General features: G+C 36.6%; 5 protein-coding genes and 1 pseudogene across 9 annotated transcripts in view; 4 read left to right on the top strand and 2 right to left on the bottom strand.

Annotated features, from left to right (window-relative positions):
- Positions 1-9,039, bottom strand: part of LOC111493815 (probable polyamine oxidase 5) — a 17,261-nt gene extending 8,222 nt beyond the window's left edge. Inside the window, exon 1 of the mRNA XM_023143687.1 lies at positions 8,929-9,039. Coding sequence (XP_022999455.1) covers positions 8,929-8,970 — 42 coding nt within the window. The 5' untranslated portion in view covers positions 8,971-9,039. The remainder of the gene's footprint in view (positions 1-8,928) is intronic.
- LOC111493770 lies at positions 2,136-4,663 on the top strand (annotated as a pseudogene).
- On the bottom strand, positions 5,030-9,004 carry LOC111493837 (DNA repair protein recA homolog 3, mitochondrial). Its single transcript, XM_023143724.1, has 8 exons — positions 8,725-9,004; positions 8,460-8,517; positions 7,965-8,185; positions 7,734-7,821; positions 6,266-6,438; positions 5,981-6,127; positions 5,743-5,874; positions 5,030-5,669 (listed from the first exon to the last, which is right to left on the bottom strand). Exons 1-8 carry the CDS (start codon positions 8,779-8,781, stop codon positions 5,277-5,279), a joined length of 1,269 nt encoding a protein of 422 aa, XP_022999492.1. The 5' UTR covers positions 8,782-9,004; the 3' UTR covers positions 5,030-5,276.
- A 480-nt stretch (positions 9,040-9,519) lies between the features above and the next one.
- On the top strand, positions 9,520-12,509 carry LOC111493842 (nucleosome assembly protein 1;2-like). Of its 4 annotated transcripts, none has more exons than XM_023143735.1 (13): positions 9,520-9,731; positions 9,828-9,871; positions 10,092-10,187; positions 10,344-10,436; positions 10,514-10,601; positions 10,685-10,746; positions 10,833-11,017; positions 11,142-11,319; positions 11,408-11,451; positions 11,648-11,755; positions 11,822-11,861; positions 11,987-12,004; positions 12,112-12,509. In XM_023143735.1, exons 1-13 carry the CDS (start codon positions 9,686-9,688, stop codon positions 12,187-12,189), a joined length of 1,080 nt encoding a protein of 359 aa, XP_022999503.1. In that variant the 5' UTR covers positions 9,520-9,685; the 3' UTR covers positions 12,190-12,509. The 4 variants fall into 4 exon arrangements, with proteins under 4 accessions (XP_022999503.1, XP_022999502.1, XP_022999501.1 ...); XM_023143734.1 differs by having other exon boundaries at positions 11,984-12,004; XM_023143733.1 differs by having other exon boundaries at positions 11,648-11,861.
- Positions 12,510-13,093: 584 nt separating this feature from the next.
- LOC111493843 (heat stress transcription factor A-7a-like) lies at positions 13,094-14,817 on the top strand. Its single transcript, XM_023143736.1, has 2 exons — positions 13,094-13,643; positions 14,025-14,817. The coding sequence occupies exons 1-2, from the start codon at positions 13,236-13,238 to the stop codon at positions 14,736-14,738; spliced, it is 1,122 nt and encodes a 373-aa protein (XP_022999504.1). The 5' UTR covers positions 13,094-13,235; the 3' UTR covers positions 14,739-14,817.
- A 542-nt stretch (positions 14,818-15,359) lies between these two features.
- The window catches only part of LOC111493832 (casein kinase 1-like protein 1), a 5,105-nt gene continuing 3,802 nt past the window's right edge, over positions 15,360-16,662 (top strand). The window contains exons 1-4 of one of the 2 annotated variants that reach the window (XM_023143715.1): positions 15,362-15,699; positions 15,791-15,831; positions 16,056-16,266; positions 16,517-16,586. Coding sequence is in view for 1 of the 2 variants with exons in the window: in XM_023143714.1 (XP_022999482.1) it covers positions 15,624-15,699; positions 15,791-15,831; positions 16,517-16,586 (187 nt within the window). In the remaining variant the exon portion in view is untranslated. Of the gene's footprint in view, positions 15,700-15,790; positions 15,832-16,055; positions 16,267-16,516; positions 16,587-16,662 lie in introns of both variants that reach the window. The other variant, XM_023143714.1, reaches the window with a different exon arrangement.

Below are 16,662 nucleotides of genomic sequence, written 5' to 3'. Positions count from 1 at the left end.
TTTTTTTTTTTTTTTTTTTTTTTTTTTTTTTTTTTTTTTTTTTTTTTTTTTTTAAAGAAAGAAAGTTGTTAAAAAAAAAAATAATAATAATGAAATGACAAAATATTGGGGTGGGTTATTGGACCACGTGATGGTGTTGCAGGCTGGCTGGCAGTGGCTTTGGCTTTGCCATAAAGATTTCGGTATCTCACAAACAAATAACTCTTCTCTCTCCAATCAAATAATGCAATACAAGATTCTCTTGCAAATAATATTGTTTATATTTATTTATTATTATTTTCACTCCAAATACTCTACAAACAAGAAGATTATGTCAGACTTAAATAATTCTAAACATGCAGAGTTGATGGTGTATAAAATAATTTAAATACTTGAAGATCTAAACGTACCATGGATGGTATAGAAAATAATTTAATTTAATTGTTGATACAATATGTAACCATATAATATAATTATATATTCAAAATAATTGAAATACGATAATGAGATTACATTTATAATGTTACAAAAATAACCAATAAATTGAAGTTATAATATATATATATATAGGGGGTTTAATTAATATTTTTAAAAATGTATTTAATTTAAAATTTTAATAAATTGGCAACTTACCCATAATTCAACAAATAATCTTTGACCTATAGATCTTGTTTATTCATATAACTTTGTCCTCTCTTTGGAACAAAAATTATAGAGCTACCCATCAAACCCTATTTCTAAAATATATTTTAAAAAATAATTTCTCAATTTACTTATTTATTTATTTATTTATAATTGAGTTCTCGACTAAATTCTAAAAACATTAATCGGGACTTAGCTTCATAACAACTAAATAAACAAAGTTAAGTCACTACTTAATCCAAAATATCACATGGATAGGTAGGTTCGGGATGATCCAATCAATCTTTTGTGAATTTCGCTATTGAAGCGGTGAATTTAAATGTAAAAATAAATAATTAAATGGCGATATAGTGATAAAAGCAAGGGTGTCTTGTCGGGATAGGTTAATGTACAAAATCTAAGGTACACGAAAAATAAGGACAGCGGTATGGTCGTCCTAAGGAGAAGATAGGGGAAATAATTAATAATCTATAAAAATAAAAAGGAAAATTATTGATTTGACGTGTCTGAAACATGTCCAAAAATGCATGAATTAATACATTGAAGTATGTCTATTCTAGTACATTTTGGTATGCAGCTTTCGTACGTACCATAGTACTCAACATTACGATCTTATTATATGTTTGTTTCCTCCAACATTTTTCATTTAATCTCTATAGTACTATCGTATCAATTTATACCATTTTTATTTAATGTTTTTTTTAAGGTTAAGTTATAAAATTAGTCTCCGACGTTGAAATTTGTGTCTCTATGAGGATATGATTTTTTTTTAAAAAAATTAAAATATTTAAACTGTCACGGTGTTGTCTAAGCTCAATTCTAGCAGATATTGTCTTCTCTTTCGGGTATCGCCTTCAAGGTTTTAAAATGCATATGGTCGTTCCTTTCCACACCCTTATAAAATATGATTCTTCTTCTCTCTAAGCGATATGGAATCTCATCACTCACCCTTCTTCAGGGCTCAACTTCTTCGCTGACAGTCGTTTCTCTTGTCTACAATCGACTTGGGACCCCCCTAACTTTGGGGCCCAACGTCGTTGTTTGCACACCGCCTCGTGTCCACCCTCTTTCAGGGCTCAACCTCCTTGTTGACATATCGTCCGGTGTCTAATTCTGATACCGTTTGTAACAGTCCAAGCCCACCACTAGCATATATTGTCCACTTTGGCCTCTTACGTATTGTCATCAGCCTCGCGATCCTCACGATTTTAAAACGTGTTTAGCCCTAGTTTGACATGTGACTCGACTCTGATACCATTTGTAATGGCCCAAGTCTACCACTAGCAGATATTGTCGTCTTTGGATTTTCACTTTCGAACTTCCCCTCTGGATTTTTAAAACACGTCGAGAAGTTTCTAGAGTTTTATAAAAAATGTTTCGTTTTTTTCTCCAACCGACGTGGGTGTCTTAGAGTCAAAAAAATTCATACAAAATCTCTATAAATATTCCATTTTGTTACCAACAAACCCACAGAACCATTTCTTCCCTTCTTGTTTGCCTCTGAAAATCATTGAGAATAAGAAAAATGACGGAGAATCATCCCCTTCCAGCTTATTTCATACTCACCTTTTTCCTAAGCTGTTTGAAATCGGGAATAAACAAATCCAAGCCATGGATTGGATTACACCAGCAACCAAACAAGCTCCGTCACGATCCCGAAGCTCTGAACTTGGCAGCGTCGGATTACGGGAATATGGTGAAGGAAGCCCCCGCCGCAGTTCTTCAACCCTCCTCGATAAACGACGTCGTTCACTTAATATCCTACGCCTACAACAATCCCATCCCTTTTCCAATAGCCGCTAGAGGACAAGGCCACTCTGTACGAGGCCAAGCAATGGCCAAAGATGGCGTCGTTATCGACATGTCGGCACTGCGGCGGAATCGGAAAACCGCTGGGATTGCCGTCTTCGCCCGCCGCTGGACTGGCGAATTATACGCCGATGTCGGTGGGGAGCAGCTGTGGATAGACGTGCTGAATGCCACGCTGGCGTATGGGGTGACGCCGGTTTCGTGGACGGATTATTTGTACATCACAGTCGGGGGAACGTTATCAAACGGCGGGATCAGCGGGCAGAGTTTCCGGTACGGTCCGCAGGTCAGCAATGTGGTGGAGATGGATGTCGTTACGGGTACGAAAAATAATTTATAAAATTAAAATTAAATTTTTAGAACTTTAGGGATTACATAATTGAATGATTAAATTAAATATTTTATTTTGTTGATAATATTATATTATGAAAGGACAAGTTTGGTTGTTAGAGAATGTATATTGAGTGGACACATTTTTCTCCGTATCATTAAATGATGTGAGAAACCTAATTTTAAATATTTTAATTTTTAAAAAATATATTATTGGTTGCATTGCGTGCATGGAATTAATTTTGAAACTGGATTTTTTTTTGTAAAAAATAATAATTAATGTATTTCCAGGAAAAGGGAATATGGTGACTTGCTCTGCCCGAAGGAATTCTGAGCTTTTTCATGCCTCTCTCGGCGGTTTGGGCCAATTTGGAATTATTGTTCGGGCGAGAATCGCTTTGGAACCAGCTCCAAATAGGGTAACTTCTATTTTTATCGAGCTATTTCGTAATAATCGTTAATCGTAAGTTCACAAATCTGCATGCTTCTAATAACCACCGAGCTATCGTGCAACTAATGTGAAAAAACAAAAAAAGAAATTAATTACTAAAATTATTAAATAAAAAAAATGAAAATAGTTGGGGAGTAAATTGTCCAATGAAAGCTTCCAAAGAACCCTACATATCCTTGTCTTTGTTTGGGAGTGTTTCTGTCACTTCCAACCACCGAAACGGTGTCGTATCTGCAGTACAGACAAATCCGGAATTAATTCTCAATTATGTTTAAGCATTTCTTAAACTGCATGCTTTGACTGCTAATTTATCGTGATTATTATATGTGAAAATTAAATATTTATTTTTTGGAATTTAATTACTTGTAGGTTAAATGGGTAAGAATGTTGTACGGTAACTTTTCCGCATTTACTAAAGACCAAGAACGTTTGATCTCATTAAATGGAAGGAAACAAGCGAGCGCACTGGATTACTTGGAGGGTCTGGTTCTGCTGCATCACAGTTCATCGGATAGTTGGCGTTCTTCATTCTTTCCACCGTCTGATCATCCCAAAATTATCTCCTTCGTTAATCAATACTCTGTGGTTTATTGCCTTGAAGTTGCTAAATATTATGATCATCATACTCTGTCTACAATAGATAAGGTACTCCTCGAACAGTATTTAAAATTAATTTTAAAATTGTTAAGATCATTTTATCCTACTTGAAATCGTTCATGATCAATTTTGATTGTATTAAATACGTGCCATAAACACGATTCCGTGTAATAATGCTTGTTTATTTTGATGTTGTGTCTGTAGGAGCTTGAAGTATTACTAGCAGGGTTAGATTATGAGGGCGGGTTCAAGTTCGAGAAAGATGTAACGTATGTTGAGTTTCTAAATAGGGTTAGAACTGGAGAATTGAAGCTTCAATCTAAGGGATTGTGGGACGTTTCTCATCCATGGCTAAATTTGTTAGTACCAAAATCCCGTATCTTGGATTTCAACTCAGGTGTCTTCAAAGACATAGTATTAAGAAGAAACATAACCAAAGGACCAGTGCTGATATATGCAATGAATTGATCAAAGTAAGCTCATACGAAACGTTCATGTTCTTCTCGACAGAAACTCAACAATAATTAATAACATTTAGCTTATGTAATATGCAGATGGGATGATAGAAACTCGACAGTAATTCCAGAAGAAGAAGTGTTCTACACGATAGGGTTTTTGCATTCAAGTGGGTTTGATGAACGGAAGTTGTTTGACGAACAAAACGAAGAGATAATAGAATTTTGTACGAAATCCGGCATTCAAATCAAACAATATCTTCCTCATTACAACACACAATCACAATGGATCCACCATTTTGGTTCCAAATGGCCAACTTTCCGACAAAGAAAGATCAAGTTTGACCCTAAACTTATTCTTTCTCCCGGACACAAAATTTTCAATTCCTCACCAGTGTAATATAGGTGGTATAAAATTTTAAAGTATAAAATATGTTGAGTAGTATTGTTGTCGCTATTTAGAAACTTAAAATCTTCCCTATAAGAAAATGAATTATTTTATGTCCAACACAAGCCACCGTTCTTCGTTCTTACGTCAAATCGAGATTTATATGCTATAAATTGAAAGAAGGCTTCAAAAAGAGTAAGAACGAGTAACATGAACAACCTAAACTCAAAGTAACATGAACAACCTAAACTCAGCTCAACCGGTTAAAATATTTCGTGAGAAGAGCAATCAGATAAGATGTGATTAGAGAGCAAATAAAAGAAGTTGATTTGGAAATAGTCATAATGTTGCAATACAAAGAGGCATTGGAGCTTCGGATGAGCAACCATAAACTGGCCATTCTGAGGTCCTAAAATCTCCATTTTCTACATTTCCTCTGTGACGAAAATGGCTATGATATTTATAAGGGCATCATCTTCCATCACTGGAACGACAGAGGCAGAAACTTAAGGATATTAATATCTCATCGAGACCCAAAACGTCATGCCTGGTCGAACTCTGATAGCATTGGCAAGGAGAGAGGAGGAATACATCCAGGATAATGAGGATGAAAAATGTTCGACATTCATACTTCTACTGCAGTAACTGCGTCTTCGTCTGTAGAATCGGGTGAGGTAATAATATCTTCTTGGACACTTCCTTCATCCGTTTCGTCTCTGTTTGGTGACTTACCTCTTTGCTCATCGTGTATTTTGTCTCGAAGTTTCGTGAATAGATCTTCCCTAACATCTTCATTCTCTGACAAAAAGGTTTTCAAGGCTTCTTTGCCTCGGAAATTTCGACCGTTACAGCTATAAAATCCACCTGCCCTGGACATGAATTTGTATTTCAACCCCAGATTTATAATCTCTGACTCTTTACATATACCCTTTCCAAACTCGAGATCGAATTGAGCAGTCCGAAATGGAGGAGCGAGCTTATTCTTCACCACTTTTACTTGAACTTGGCTTCCCACTATCTGTAATCAAAATACGACGAGAAATCAACCAACCATTGAGAAATCACCTTTAGAGTCATGATAATGTTTGTACCTCTTCACCATTCTTGGCAAAAGCTACCCTTCTAATGTTCAGTCGTACTGAGGCATAAAACTTCAAGGCATTGCCACCACAGGTAACTTCAGTTGGACCACCAAATCCAAAAGTGGACAGCTTTGACCTTACCTAGAGAAGCATGCATCTAATAAGCGCAATACTGAGAGATTGTGATGCCATAACAATGTGAGAAATTGCAGTATATTACTGAGACAATTGAGAAATGAAATAAGACCTGATTAATAAAGATCAAGACAGTCTGTGATAAGGATAAAGAATGACACAATTTGCGAAGTGCTTGGCTCATGAGTCTAGCTTGCATTGCCATGTGGGCATCACCCATTTCACCATCGAGTTCACCTTTAGGCACAAGAGCAGCTACCTGCCACAGAGGCAATCATGAACAACGAAATTGTTACTGTTTCCTATCCAAAAAAGGAAAAGAAAAAAGAACATAAAACATATAAAAACAATGAATTTCCCCAACTGTCTTCTTTAAAAGAGTTTGAATCATACTCACACTGTCAACAACAACAACATCAACTGAACCGCTTCGGATTAGGGTATCCACGAGACTAAGAGCTTGTTCACCACAGTCAGGTTGAGATAGGAGCAGATTCTCAGTGTTCACTCCAATAGCCTGAGCAAGGGATGGATCAAGAGCATGCTCCGCATCAACAAAGACACAGTAACCTGCATCAAAAACACCAAACAAATTACTTCAACATTATGTTTATGTCCGTTACAGTTATACTTTGAAATTTTCACTTCCAAACAAATCTTTTATTTTTTTTTAATAAAAAGCATAAACTAATTTGAATTTTCAAAGGATGAAAAAAAAAATATATGAACAGTTTTAACATGAGTTATATGAAAATGGTCTAAACTAAAGACTTCTCATCGACCATTTTGAGGTCAATCGATTTATCAACCACATATGTTCTAAAGCTTAATTCTTCTAACCATACTTCCTATCTAAAGCTATCCAAAATTCTGTAGAACTTTTAGTTGAACAAAATTTTATAGATATTTCTATGGCACAAAATATCATTTTCTTCGAAAATTTTTTCAGCAGTAGTCTTAGTAGTCATGATTGGGTCACAATCACTAGCTTTAGAAGTTTCATAGACCTTTTCTTTTCCTTTTTCATTAACAGAAATAACAGAATAAAGACCTAGAGTAGTGAGCCAAAGTTCCATCCGTTGTTGCCAACATTTGAAATTTTGTCCAACAAAATTTTCAGGTTGAATGGATTATATTTAGACTCATCAGTAGAGGCCATAACATCAAAAAATACAAACAGTATTCCTAACCATGTCTGCTCTAAGATTGTTTGCAAAACAAATGGGCAGGAATATGGTAAACATAACAACAACAAGCAAGTATAAACATATTACCCAGTAAAATAGGATTTAGAAAGTTTGTTTTATAAAATAAAGAAAGGGCGATTCATTTAATTGATCCTTCCTTTGAGAAGAAATTCCAGAACTTTATTGCTTGTTTAAAGGGTTTTAATTGATATTCTCTTCATAATGGGCAGTGAGTATTTCTGTCAGAGAGCATTACAAAGAGAATTTTTCTTCCTTTGAGCAGACAAATAAATGGGGATTTGCAAGAGAGCCTAGTTGCACACAAGCTTTCTAGAAGGGAGTCGTCTCATGGGAGTGGAGTGTCCAGAAACTCAACGCAAGTGGGGGCACGACTTCTATAAGGGCAAAGTCATGGTGTGCACCTCGTCCCAACTAACAGGCTTTCTAAACCATATTTTACTGATTAATATCTTTATATTTGTTAATTGTTAGTTTTACGATATTCCTGCCCATTTGTTTTGGGAGCTTTTTCCAACATAACCAGCCAAATTATCCAAATGAACTACAAATACAAGTGGAAGCCAGTAGTAAGAATAAAACAGAGTGGGAGTGAATGTGCTCATTCATTTCCTCACATATAGAATGAATGATCGCATACAATTATCATTTAAACAGTACCTCCTTGCTTCTGGGATTCAGCAATTACATGCAGAGCAAGAGTTGTCTTTCCGGATGCCTCTGGACCATAAATCTCGATTACGCGACCCTATATATCACAAACATGAAACATGATGATCATGGAAAGGAACTTCATATAGGCTTCTAAAATAAAAGATATAACAATTCAAAAGTATGTGATTAAGAAAGTGTTTGAACCTTACAAAGTCATCCTAAAGAAGTGTAAAATACCTTCGGAAGGCCACCAATTCCTAGAGCCATATCCAATTCGAACGAACCTGTGGGAACCACAGGCACATGTCTAGATGATACAGAACGGCCAAGCCACATGATAGACCCCTTTCCAAACGTGGAAGTTATCTGATCCAAGGCTTGTTGTAAGGCCAGCTCTTTCTTAGACAAATTTTCTTCACAAGAATCACTCCCATCTGATGACTTAGACTTTCTTTTACCTTCAGATTCATACAATATTTACATTTGAGATATATTGTAATGAACGCAATACATTGCACATACAAAAAATATGCAAGCTGAATCAGCATTATTCTCGTGCCAATGGAGTTTAGCTCGATCGCAAATTCATCTCTACGTTCCCTAAGAGATCGTGAATGAAGGAATAAACGTTGTTTTCAAACAAAATAGTCTAAAAAATTTCAAGTTCTTCAAAACCATGAAACTATATATCATCATTTCACATATAATGTAACCAAAACAATTGTTTCACACCTTTGGTAGAAAAACTACATAATTGAGTAGACGTTCCCAATATGCCTCTCCTGTACCGCTGCAAGGGAAGCAAGCGGAAACTCAATCGTCAAGTCAAAATCCAAACGACATAAAAGCGAAATATGCAACAAATATTTCATCAGTATTCCATCCTTGATTAAGAAGGCTCAGTCTATACTATAAGTAGTTAAAATAATCAAAAGCATACACCACCAAGAACTCTACAAAGAAACGAAGAAGTTTTAACAGAGTAAGTGATTGAAACCTCGTGCTGAAACAGACAGCGCCCAACAAAAGACGCATTTCGAATGAGTCTCGCCATTAAACCTCTTCAAAACTTCCGCAGCAGAACAGAGAGAGCAGCTCCAAACTAAACAAATAGAAGAATTAACTTGAATCAACAGCAACTGACTAACAAGAAAAGCTGCTAGAAGGCATATGCACGAGCAAGCATGAAAATAAAATAGAGAGAAGAAGAAGAAGAAGAAGAAGAAGAAAACAGGTTGGCCATTTAAGAACATGCACTGAGCTCTGATCTTTTTTAGGGTTTATTAGAGTTCTGATTTTATTTATTTATTTATTTTTTGGCTCTCTCGCTCTCTCTCTCTCTCTCTCTCTCTCTCTCGCTCTCTCTCTCTCTCTCTCTCTCTCTCTCTCTCCTGGCGGGGGTGTTTTCCCTCCCTTTCGGTCACACCTCTGTGCCTGCCCGGAACAACAAATGGGCCTCGAAGTTTTATTGGGCTTCATATCATAATTGGGCCGGGCTGCTTTGGATTTGTGCCAATAAAATTTTGGAAATAATTATTTATTTATATATTCCTATTTTGAATATTATTGAAATTAATCGGATTTATTATTTTAAATATTTAACTTTGTCGCAATAATAAAATGTCTAAATCATAATTAAAATACATGGGCCGAACGCCGAGGGAGCCCAGCCCAATTCGTAACGAAGCCCAATTCCGACGATTTAATTTAAAATTAATTAAATTATTGTTTCCCCTAAATTCGGCGCCGCTGGGGGCGTTTCCTTATAAATTGAAATAAATGGGAGTGAGCGTTAGGTATCGAACAAGTGTGCTACGGGATATTAAAGGTCGGCCACGTTTTGGTGGCCCTTTTCAATCCTTTTTCCTCGCTCGTATTCAATCTAGGGTTTTAGGTTTCCACCTTCGCTTCCTCCTTTTTTTTCCCCTTCTCTCCGCAGCTGTTTCCTGAGATTCTCAATGAGCAACAACAAGGACAACTTCAACGTCTCGGATCTCGGTTCTGGTATTCAAATTCTTCCTCTTTTTCTTTATCGATGTTCCATTGCTTGTTCTTTTTCGCGAATTGATTTCGAGGGGTTTATGGTTTTTTATTTTGAAGCTCTCAATGAGGAGGATCGAGCAGGTCTCGTCAACGCTCTCAAGGTACTTCAATTGATTCTCTTATTCTTTTTTATCGTCTGATTGTAGTGGGATGCCACTAGAATCAGGAATATACTCTTCCACACTTTCTAATTGTTTTGGTTTGCGCATTTGAATGGCCCTGTTTGCATACTTGTTTAGATTATAACAATAGTTGGATGAAATTTTCTTGGGGTTGGTTTTAGTGGTGGTTGATTTTAATTGGGGTTTCTGTGCCGTGCAGAGTAAGATACAGAGCCTCGCTGGGCAGCACTCTGATGTCCTTGAGAATTTGTCACCTGTTGTTCGCAAGCGCGTTGAGGCGCTAAGAGAGATACAGGCAAGTGTATTTTCTCATTTCGTTTGATATTCACTATTAGGTCTTTTTTGGTTTCATTCTTCTGCTGTTTTTGTGATTGCTTGTTATCGACTTGGAGAATTCCACGAGTTTTTTTATTTGTTTTGGAAGTATTTATTAAATCATCTCGTTCAACAGAGCCAACATGACGAATTAGAGGCAAAATTTTTTGAAGAAAGGTTGGCGCTCGAGGCCAAATACCAGAAATTGTATCAGCCACTGTACTCTCGGGTGTGGATATTTTCTTACTAGCCGTCATAATATTGCACGTCTTGTTTAGTCGTTGATTCATTCCTATGTCTTTGCAGCGATTCGATATTGTTAATGGTGTTGTTGAAGCTGAAGGAGTTGCCAAAGAATCTCCCGCTGGACAAGAAGAGGATAAAGAAGCAGCAGGTAATTCTATATCGTCACTTGGGACATCATTCGTTTAATATACAATTTAAATTGCTTGTATTAAGTATTGTTTGCCTTTTCAGAAAAAGGAGTACCAGATTTTTGGCTTTCTGCCATGAAGAATAATGAAGTATTAGCTGAAGAGGTTTGTGTTGTTTTCACGTGTTTGAAGAATGGTTTGACTAACTAGTTACATCACTGTGCATCTTAATCTCACATGTTTTATTTTAGATTACTGAACGCGACGAAGGAGCTCTCAAATACTTGAAAGATATCAAGTGGTGTAGAATAGACAATCCCAAAGGGTTCAAGATTGACTTCTTTTTTGATACTAATCCCTTCTTTAAAAATTCTGTCTTGTCGAAGACATATCACATGATTGACGAAGATGAGCCAATTCTTGAGAAAGCAATTGGGTAATTTCATTCAGCCTCATCTGTGTTTGATATTTTTTTTTTATTTTTGCTATATAGTTTGAGATGGCATACGCAGAAGTACTTAGTTACACATTCACAGAAAATGATAATATCTTGTTGGCAGAACCGAGATTGAATGGTATCCCGGAAAATGCCTGACTCAGAAACTACTTAAGAAGAAGCCGAAGAAGGGATCAAAGAATGCCAAGCCAATCACCAAGACTGAAAACTGTGAAAGTTTTTTCAACTTTTTTAGTCCACCACAAGTGCCCGATGATGATGAAGATATTGATGAGGATACCGTAGGTTTATTACCCCTACAGAGTGAAAAATATCACTAGTATATTTCCTTGATTTTTCTGTTCTCTTATTTCTACTCTGGTTCATCAGGCTGAGGAGCTTCAAAATCAGATGGAGCAAGATTATGATATTGGGTGAGTTGTAGACATGCTTAATCTTTTGACACTTCGTATGTTAATGGGTAATGTGCTATATATGTTAATGTGCTATATATGTTGAATTTTTTGTGAAATAAAATTGTCTCAAACACAAGACTGTGTTATTGTTTGAATGGATCTGAAGAGTTGTGCAGATTTTGAAATCTTTATTTTTGTTTAATTCTGTCTGTAGGTCAACCATTCGAGACAAGATCATCCCCCATGCTGTCTCATGGTTTACAGGGGAGGCAATTCAAGATGAGGATTTTGAGGACATGGACAACGAGGATGATGACGACGACGACAATGATGATGATGAGGAGGAGGATGAAGATGAAGAGGAAGATGATGACGACGATGATGATGACGAAGACGAGGATGAAGATCAAGGGAAGTCCAGGAAAAAGGTATGCCAATTCTTTTTTAGTTCGGATTGGCTTGTTTCTATGCATATTCTTCTCCATTTAGAAGTTGGAATTGACAATCTTTTTTCATCTTTGATTGGATTTGGCTTGTATTGCGGTGATAGCAGTTGTCAGCTGGGAACAAGGTACCTTCCATTCCATATTCTATATTCCATATATTCCATTTCATGAACATGTTCGAATGTGCGTTTATGTAACATATTATTGTTGTAAATTTGTTTGGTCTGTACAGAAGGGTGGAAGAGGAGCAGCAGCAGCTGGGGGTGATGGTCAGCAGGGGGAGAGGCCTCCGGAATGCAAGCAGCAGTAGGGGAATGGAATTTGATTGGTCGGTGAGACTGTCTTGTGTTTTGGGAGTCCGCTGTTCCAAGTAATTTTTGGTTGGAAAAAGAGTGTTGAGGATCTGCGGAATCTATTGCTTGCTCTCTATTGTCTATGATTTTTACTTCAAATGGGGATTTAGGAGAGTCCATTCCCTTTCCTTTATGGTTATTATTATTATTATTATTATTTTTTTGCCTTCAATTCGTCGGTGGTTTGTGAAGAGGATGGATGGGGTTTTTGGTCTGCTGCGTTGTCCGTCGTGAATGTTGGGATTTGTTTTTATGTGAAGTTATTATTTTTCGAACCTGTTTTATTTATTATTATATTATATATTCAGATCTTTTGTCATAAATTTTTAAGGAATATTAAAATGTCTCATTCAATTCTATGCCAAATTTATCAAAGCGTAATTCTAAAATTGTGGTATTTCTTTCAAATAATTAAGTGCAGGTATTTTGACATTTTGGTAATTAACGTAGGCCTGAGGGCCTTCAGTGTAAATTCCATTTTCCTGCTGAAACGATGAAGGGGGCCATTACTTGGAGAGTGGTCTAAATGCCACGTGGCAGTCATGCAGAACGATCACCGCGTCAGCCGATTAGTAGTATTCTCCGGATATCTGTTTCTAAACTCAAATGCGACAGAAGTTATTTTCTTTATATGATTAAAGTTAAACGAGAAGCTCACTCCCTGATTTAATATCTTAAAAGCTAATACATTTTTATTCCTTAATAAATTATAATTTTAGTTTTTTTAATTTTATATTTGATACATAATTTTCAGATTTTTTAAGTTTGATAACAAAAATGAAAAGGTTAACCCAAATAATTATTTATACTATATTTTTAATTTTATCCATAAATACTTTTATTTTTCGTTTTTCTGTCATTAAATCAATCCAAAATATTCCATCCTTAGTTAAGGAATTTTTTGTACACTCTTTCCATTTTCAGTAGCGATTAGACGTTTCCACTGAGATCTATCAACCTTATCGGAAACAATTTCTCTGCGGTTTATTACGCTTGAGTGAATATGATTAACCAAACAATCCTCTCTGACGGTGGCGGTGGCTGCCCCGACGGCGCTGCAACTGCAAGCGGTGACATCATGGATCAAAGGACTGTCAAGGAAGAGGAGATAGAAGTAAGCGCAGGGACGATGGAGGGCGGGGGAGGCGAATCTGATAGCGGCGGTGATGGGGTTTCGGCGTCATCGGCGACGGCGAAACCAATGGAAGGGTTGCATGAGGTGGGGCCGGCGCCGTTCCTGAAGAAGACGTATGAGATGGTGGAGGATCCGGAAACCGACCCGGTTGTATCTTGGAGCGAAGGTGGTAATAGCTTCATTGTTTGGGATTCTCATAAACTCTCCATCACTCTTCTCCCCAAATACTTCAAGCACTCCAATTTCTCCAGCTTCATCCGCCAGCTCAACACTTATGTCAGTATAACCCAATTTAATTTATTGCCAATTTTCTTATTTATTTTAACATCCCAATCCTGAAATACAATTTATATATTTTTTTTCAGAAATATTATTTTATACATTAAGAACCAATTCCAAACAACTACTTGGTATGCTTATAGTGACAAAAGTGAAGACTGGATTTCAATTCCAAGTTTTTGATTTGTTCTGTTTGATAACCATTTTGTTACGTTCATAATCGTATATATTAAGCTGTTGCTCATTTTAAATTTTTGAGATTTGACTTGAATTTTGAAAATATTTTAAGAACGTTCCGGGAAGAAGTAATTTATAAGCTTAATACATGGATAACCCATGAAAGAAATTCATGGATTTTCGAGGTGGATATGGTTGCAGGGTTTTAGGAAGATTGATAGTGATAAATGGGAGTTTGCAAATGAAGGATTTCAAGGAGGGAAGAAGCATTTATTGAAGAACATAAAAAGAAGAAGCAGGTACAACAATTACAAGCAGCAGCAACATCATTTGGGCATGCCCATGGGCTTACAGGATTTGACAAAGCATCCACTTGTGGAAGCAGAACTGCACGCTTTGAAGTCCGACAACCAGGTTTTGAGAGTAGAGATGTTGAAACTGAGAGAGCAGCAGCATGACTCACAGAACCAGCTCACCATGGTTGAAGACCGAGTCCGATGCGTCGAGTCCAAGCACCAACAGATGCTGTCTTTTGTCTCTAAAATGTCGAGAAACCCCGGGTTTTGTCGACAGTTGGTGCAGAGGAGAATGCTGAGGAAGAAGCTGATGAACAATGGGGATGAGTTTGGAAACAACAGAAGGTTACTTGCAATGCAAGGCCATCAAAATCTCAGCCACTCTGAACTGGTCAGTACTGAAATGTTTCCACACGTTATCGAACCCGGTCCGGCCGTGCTTGAGCAGCCGGTCCGAGCCTCCACAATGGTGGTTGACGAAGACAGTGACTCCAAATTCTTTCTGGAATTGGAGGATCTCATCAAGAAGCCTCCTCCTCCTCCTACTACTACTCAGGATTGCCCCTCAGGTTATGTACAGCAACAAGCTTTCCATGGATTTGTTGGATCCATTCCATGAGTTCCCCATTGTATATAAAATTTGCTACTAAGTCCTATACTCTTCAAAATTTGCAATATTGCCTTTACTCTTTCTCGAATTTTTCTATTGGAGTGGCATCTTTGTAATATACTTGAGAAGTGTGTGGTTGTAAGTAGTTTAATTAATATTCAAATAACCATAAACACAATAGTCTTTGTTTTTTCTTCTCATTCTATTTAGGTTTTTAAAAATATTTTGAAAAAAAAAATTATAATTAAAAAATTAAGAGCAAACTGATCAATCATTTTTATATTTTATTATTTTAGGGCGTGTTGGCTAGGTTCATAACATAGTAGTGACCTACATATGTGGACATTCTTAGCTACTAAAAACGTGGTCGAACAACTCTCAACTATCATTGTATAATAGTTAGCTTATCTTAACGCCACCCATTTAGACTAAGTATTAATTTAAGCTTGGGAGAATTAAAAAATAAAAAAAATTCAACAGATAATCAATATATAACAGACTTTTTTTTTCCTTTTTTGTTCTTTTTATTTTCTTTAATATATATATATATATATAAAAAGTGTAAAATAATGGTGAGTTTCATTATATTTTTGGAATTTATTTTTGGGTTCCAAATAAAACATAGCTTTTAACCCAACCCTAGCCTGTGGAGTGACCAAAGGAATTACACACAAAATTGCTGCCCTAGATCTCTAATTGCATTTTTCTTGCTTTCATATCTTTATCGGAACCTCCGATTTCGTTTCTCCGCGTGGAGATGGCGGAGAATTTTGAATTCTTCACAGTCGACTCGGTCGATTCTCTCTCCACTTCTGTGCGTTCTCTCACTCGATGTTGAAGTTTTCGTGATCCTCCGTAATATCTATAGTTCTATTTCTTCCTTTTGTTTGGCGGATGGAGCCTCGCGTTGGGAATAAGTTTCGCCTTGGCCGGAAGATCGGTAGCGGCTCGTTCGGGGAGATCTATCTTGGTTTGTGTTTCACGTTTAGTTCTTTGGCCTGCGAGGTTGTTATTCTGGTGCTGTATTACAAGTAGAGTTAATGGTCCAATTCCATCTGCAGGTACTAATATACAGACGAATGAAGAGGTTGCAATTAAACTTGTAAGTGTTCCTATCTCAATTCAACACTGCGATTGTAACTTTGTCTAGTCTTTCTCTCTCTTCCTACGCTTAGATGCGCTTGCTTTCCTTCCTTTTCCACTCTGTAGTCGACGTTTGTAGTTCTGAAGTCTATATGTGCCTGTATTTACCATAAACTGTTCGCTTATTTCCGAGCTAGGATTTGAACTATACCGATGGTGCTCCGGACTTTGATTTTGTATCAGATACGCCAATTGGAGATGTTTTGATCGAGAAGAACGTTAATGTTTAAACTGATGTTGCTGTTTTCTTAGAACAGCAACGTTTGCGTGGCACTTCGCTAAAACAAAGCAAGTAGCAGAAGATTTCTGGTTAAGTTGAGTGGAACGTCGATCCTCTCTGGTTACACTACTCCGAGGGATAGTGAATGCGAAGAATGTTAATATTTGAACCGAGGTTGCTATCTTCTTAGAAAAGCAGTGATATATGTGTACTTGGCTATAATAAAGCAAATAGAGAAAAAAATTTCGTGTTTAGTTGAGTAACATGCACACTTATCTCTTATGCATTGCATGCATAATAATTTGTGTACTGTGTTGTAAATGATTCTTTGAGCTGAATGCCGTCGTCTACGTTTTTTTTTTTCTGAGCCGGTTCACGTTCTTATTTAATAAAACACAATTTGCATCTCGTTTCTTATGTTCAGGAAAATGTCAAGACAAAGCATCCTCAGTTGCTTTACGAGTCTAAGTTATACAGAATTCTTCAGGGAGGAAGTACTGAAATATTCTTCTACTCTTCATTTTATTTTGTTTTTACTATTTCTAATTTTTTTTTTTTTTTTTTTTTTTT

This window comes from Cucurbita maxima, unplaced genomic scaffold, assembly GCF_002738345.1.
Source record: "Cucurbita maxima cultivar Rimu unplaced genomic scaffold, Cmax_1.0 Cma_Scf00019, whole genome shotgun sequence".
Classification (NCBI taxonomy): domain Eukaryota; kingdom Viridiplantae; phylum Streptophyta; class Magnoliopsida; order Cucurbitales; family Cucurbitaceae; genus Cucurbita; species Cucurbita maxima.
The sequence above is the reverse complement of the archived record's forward strand: the minus strand, read 5'-3'. Positions and strand labels throughout refer to the sequence as shown.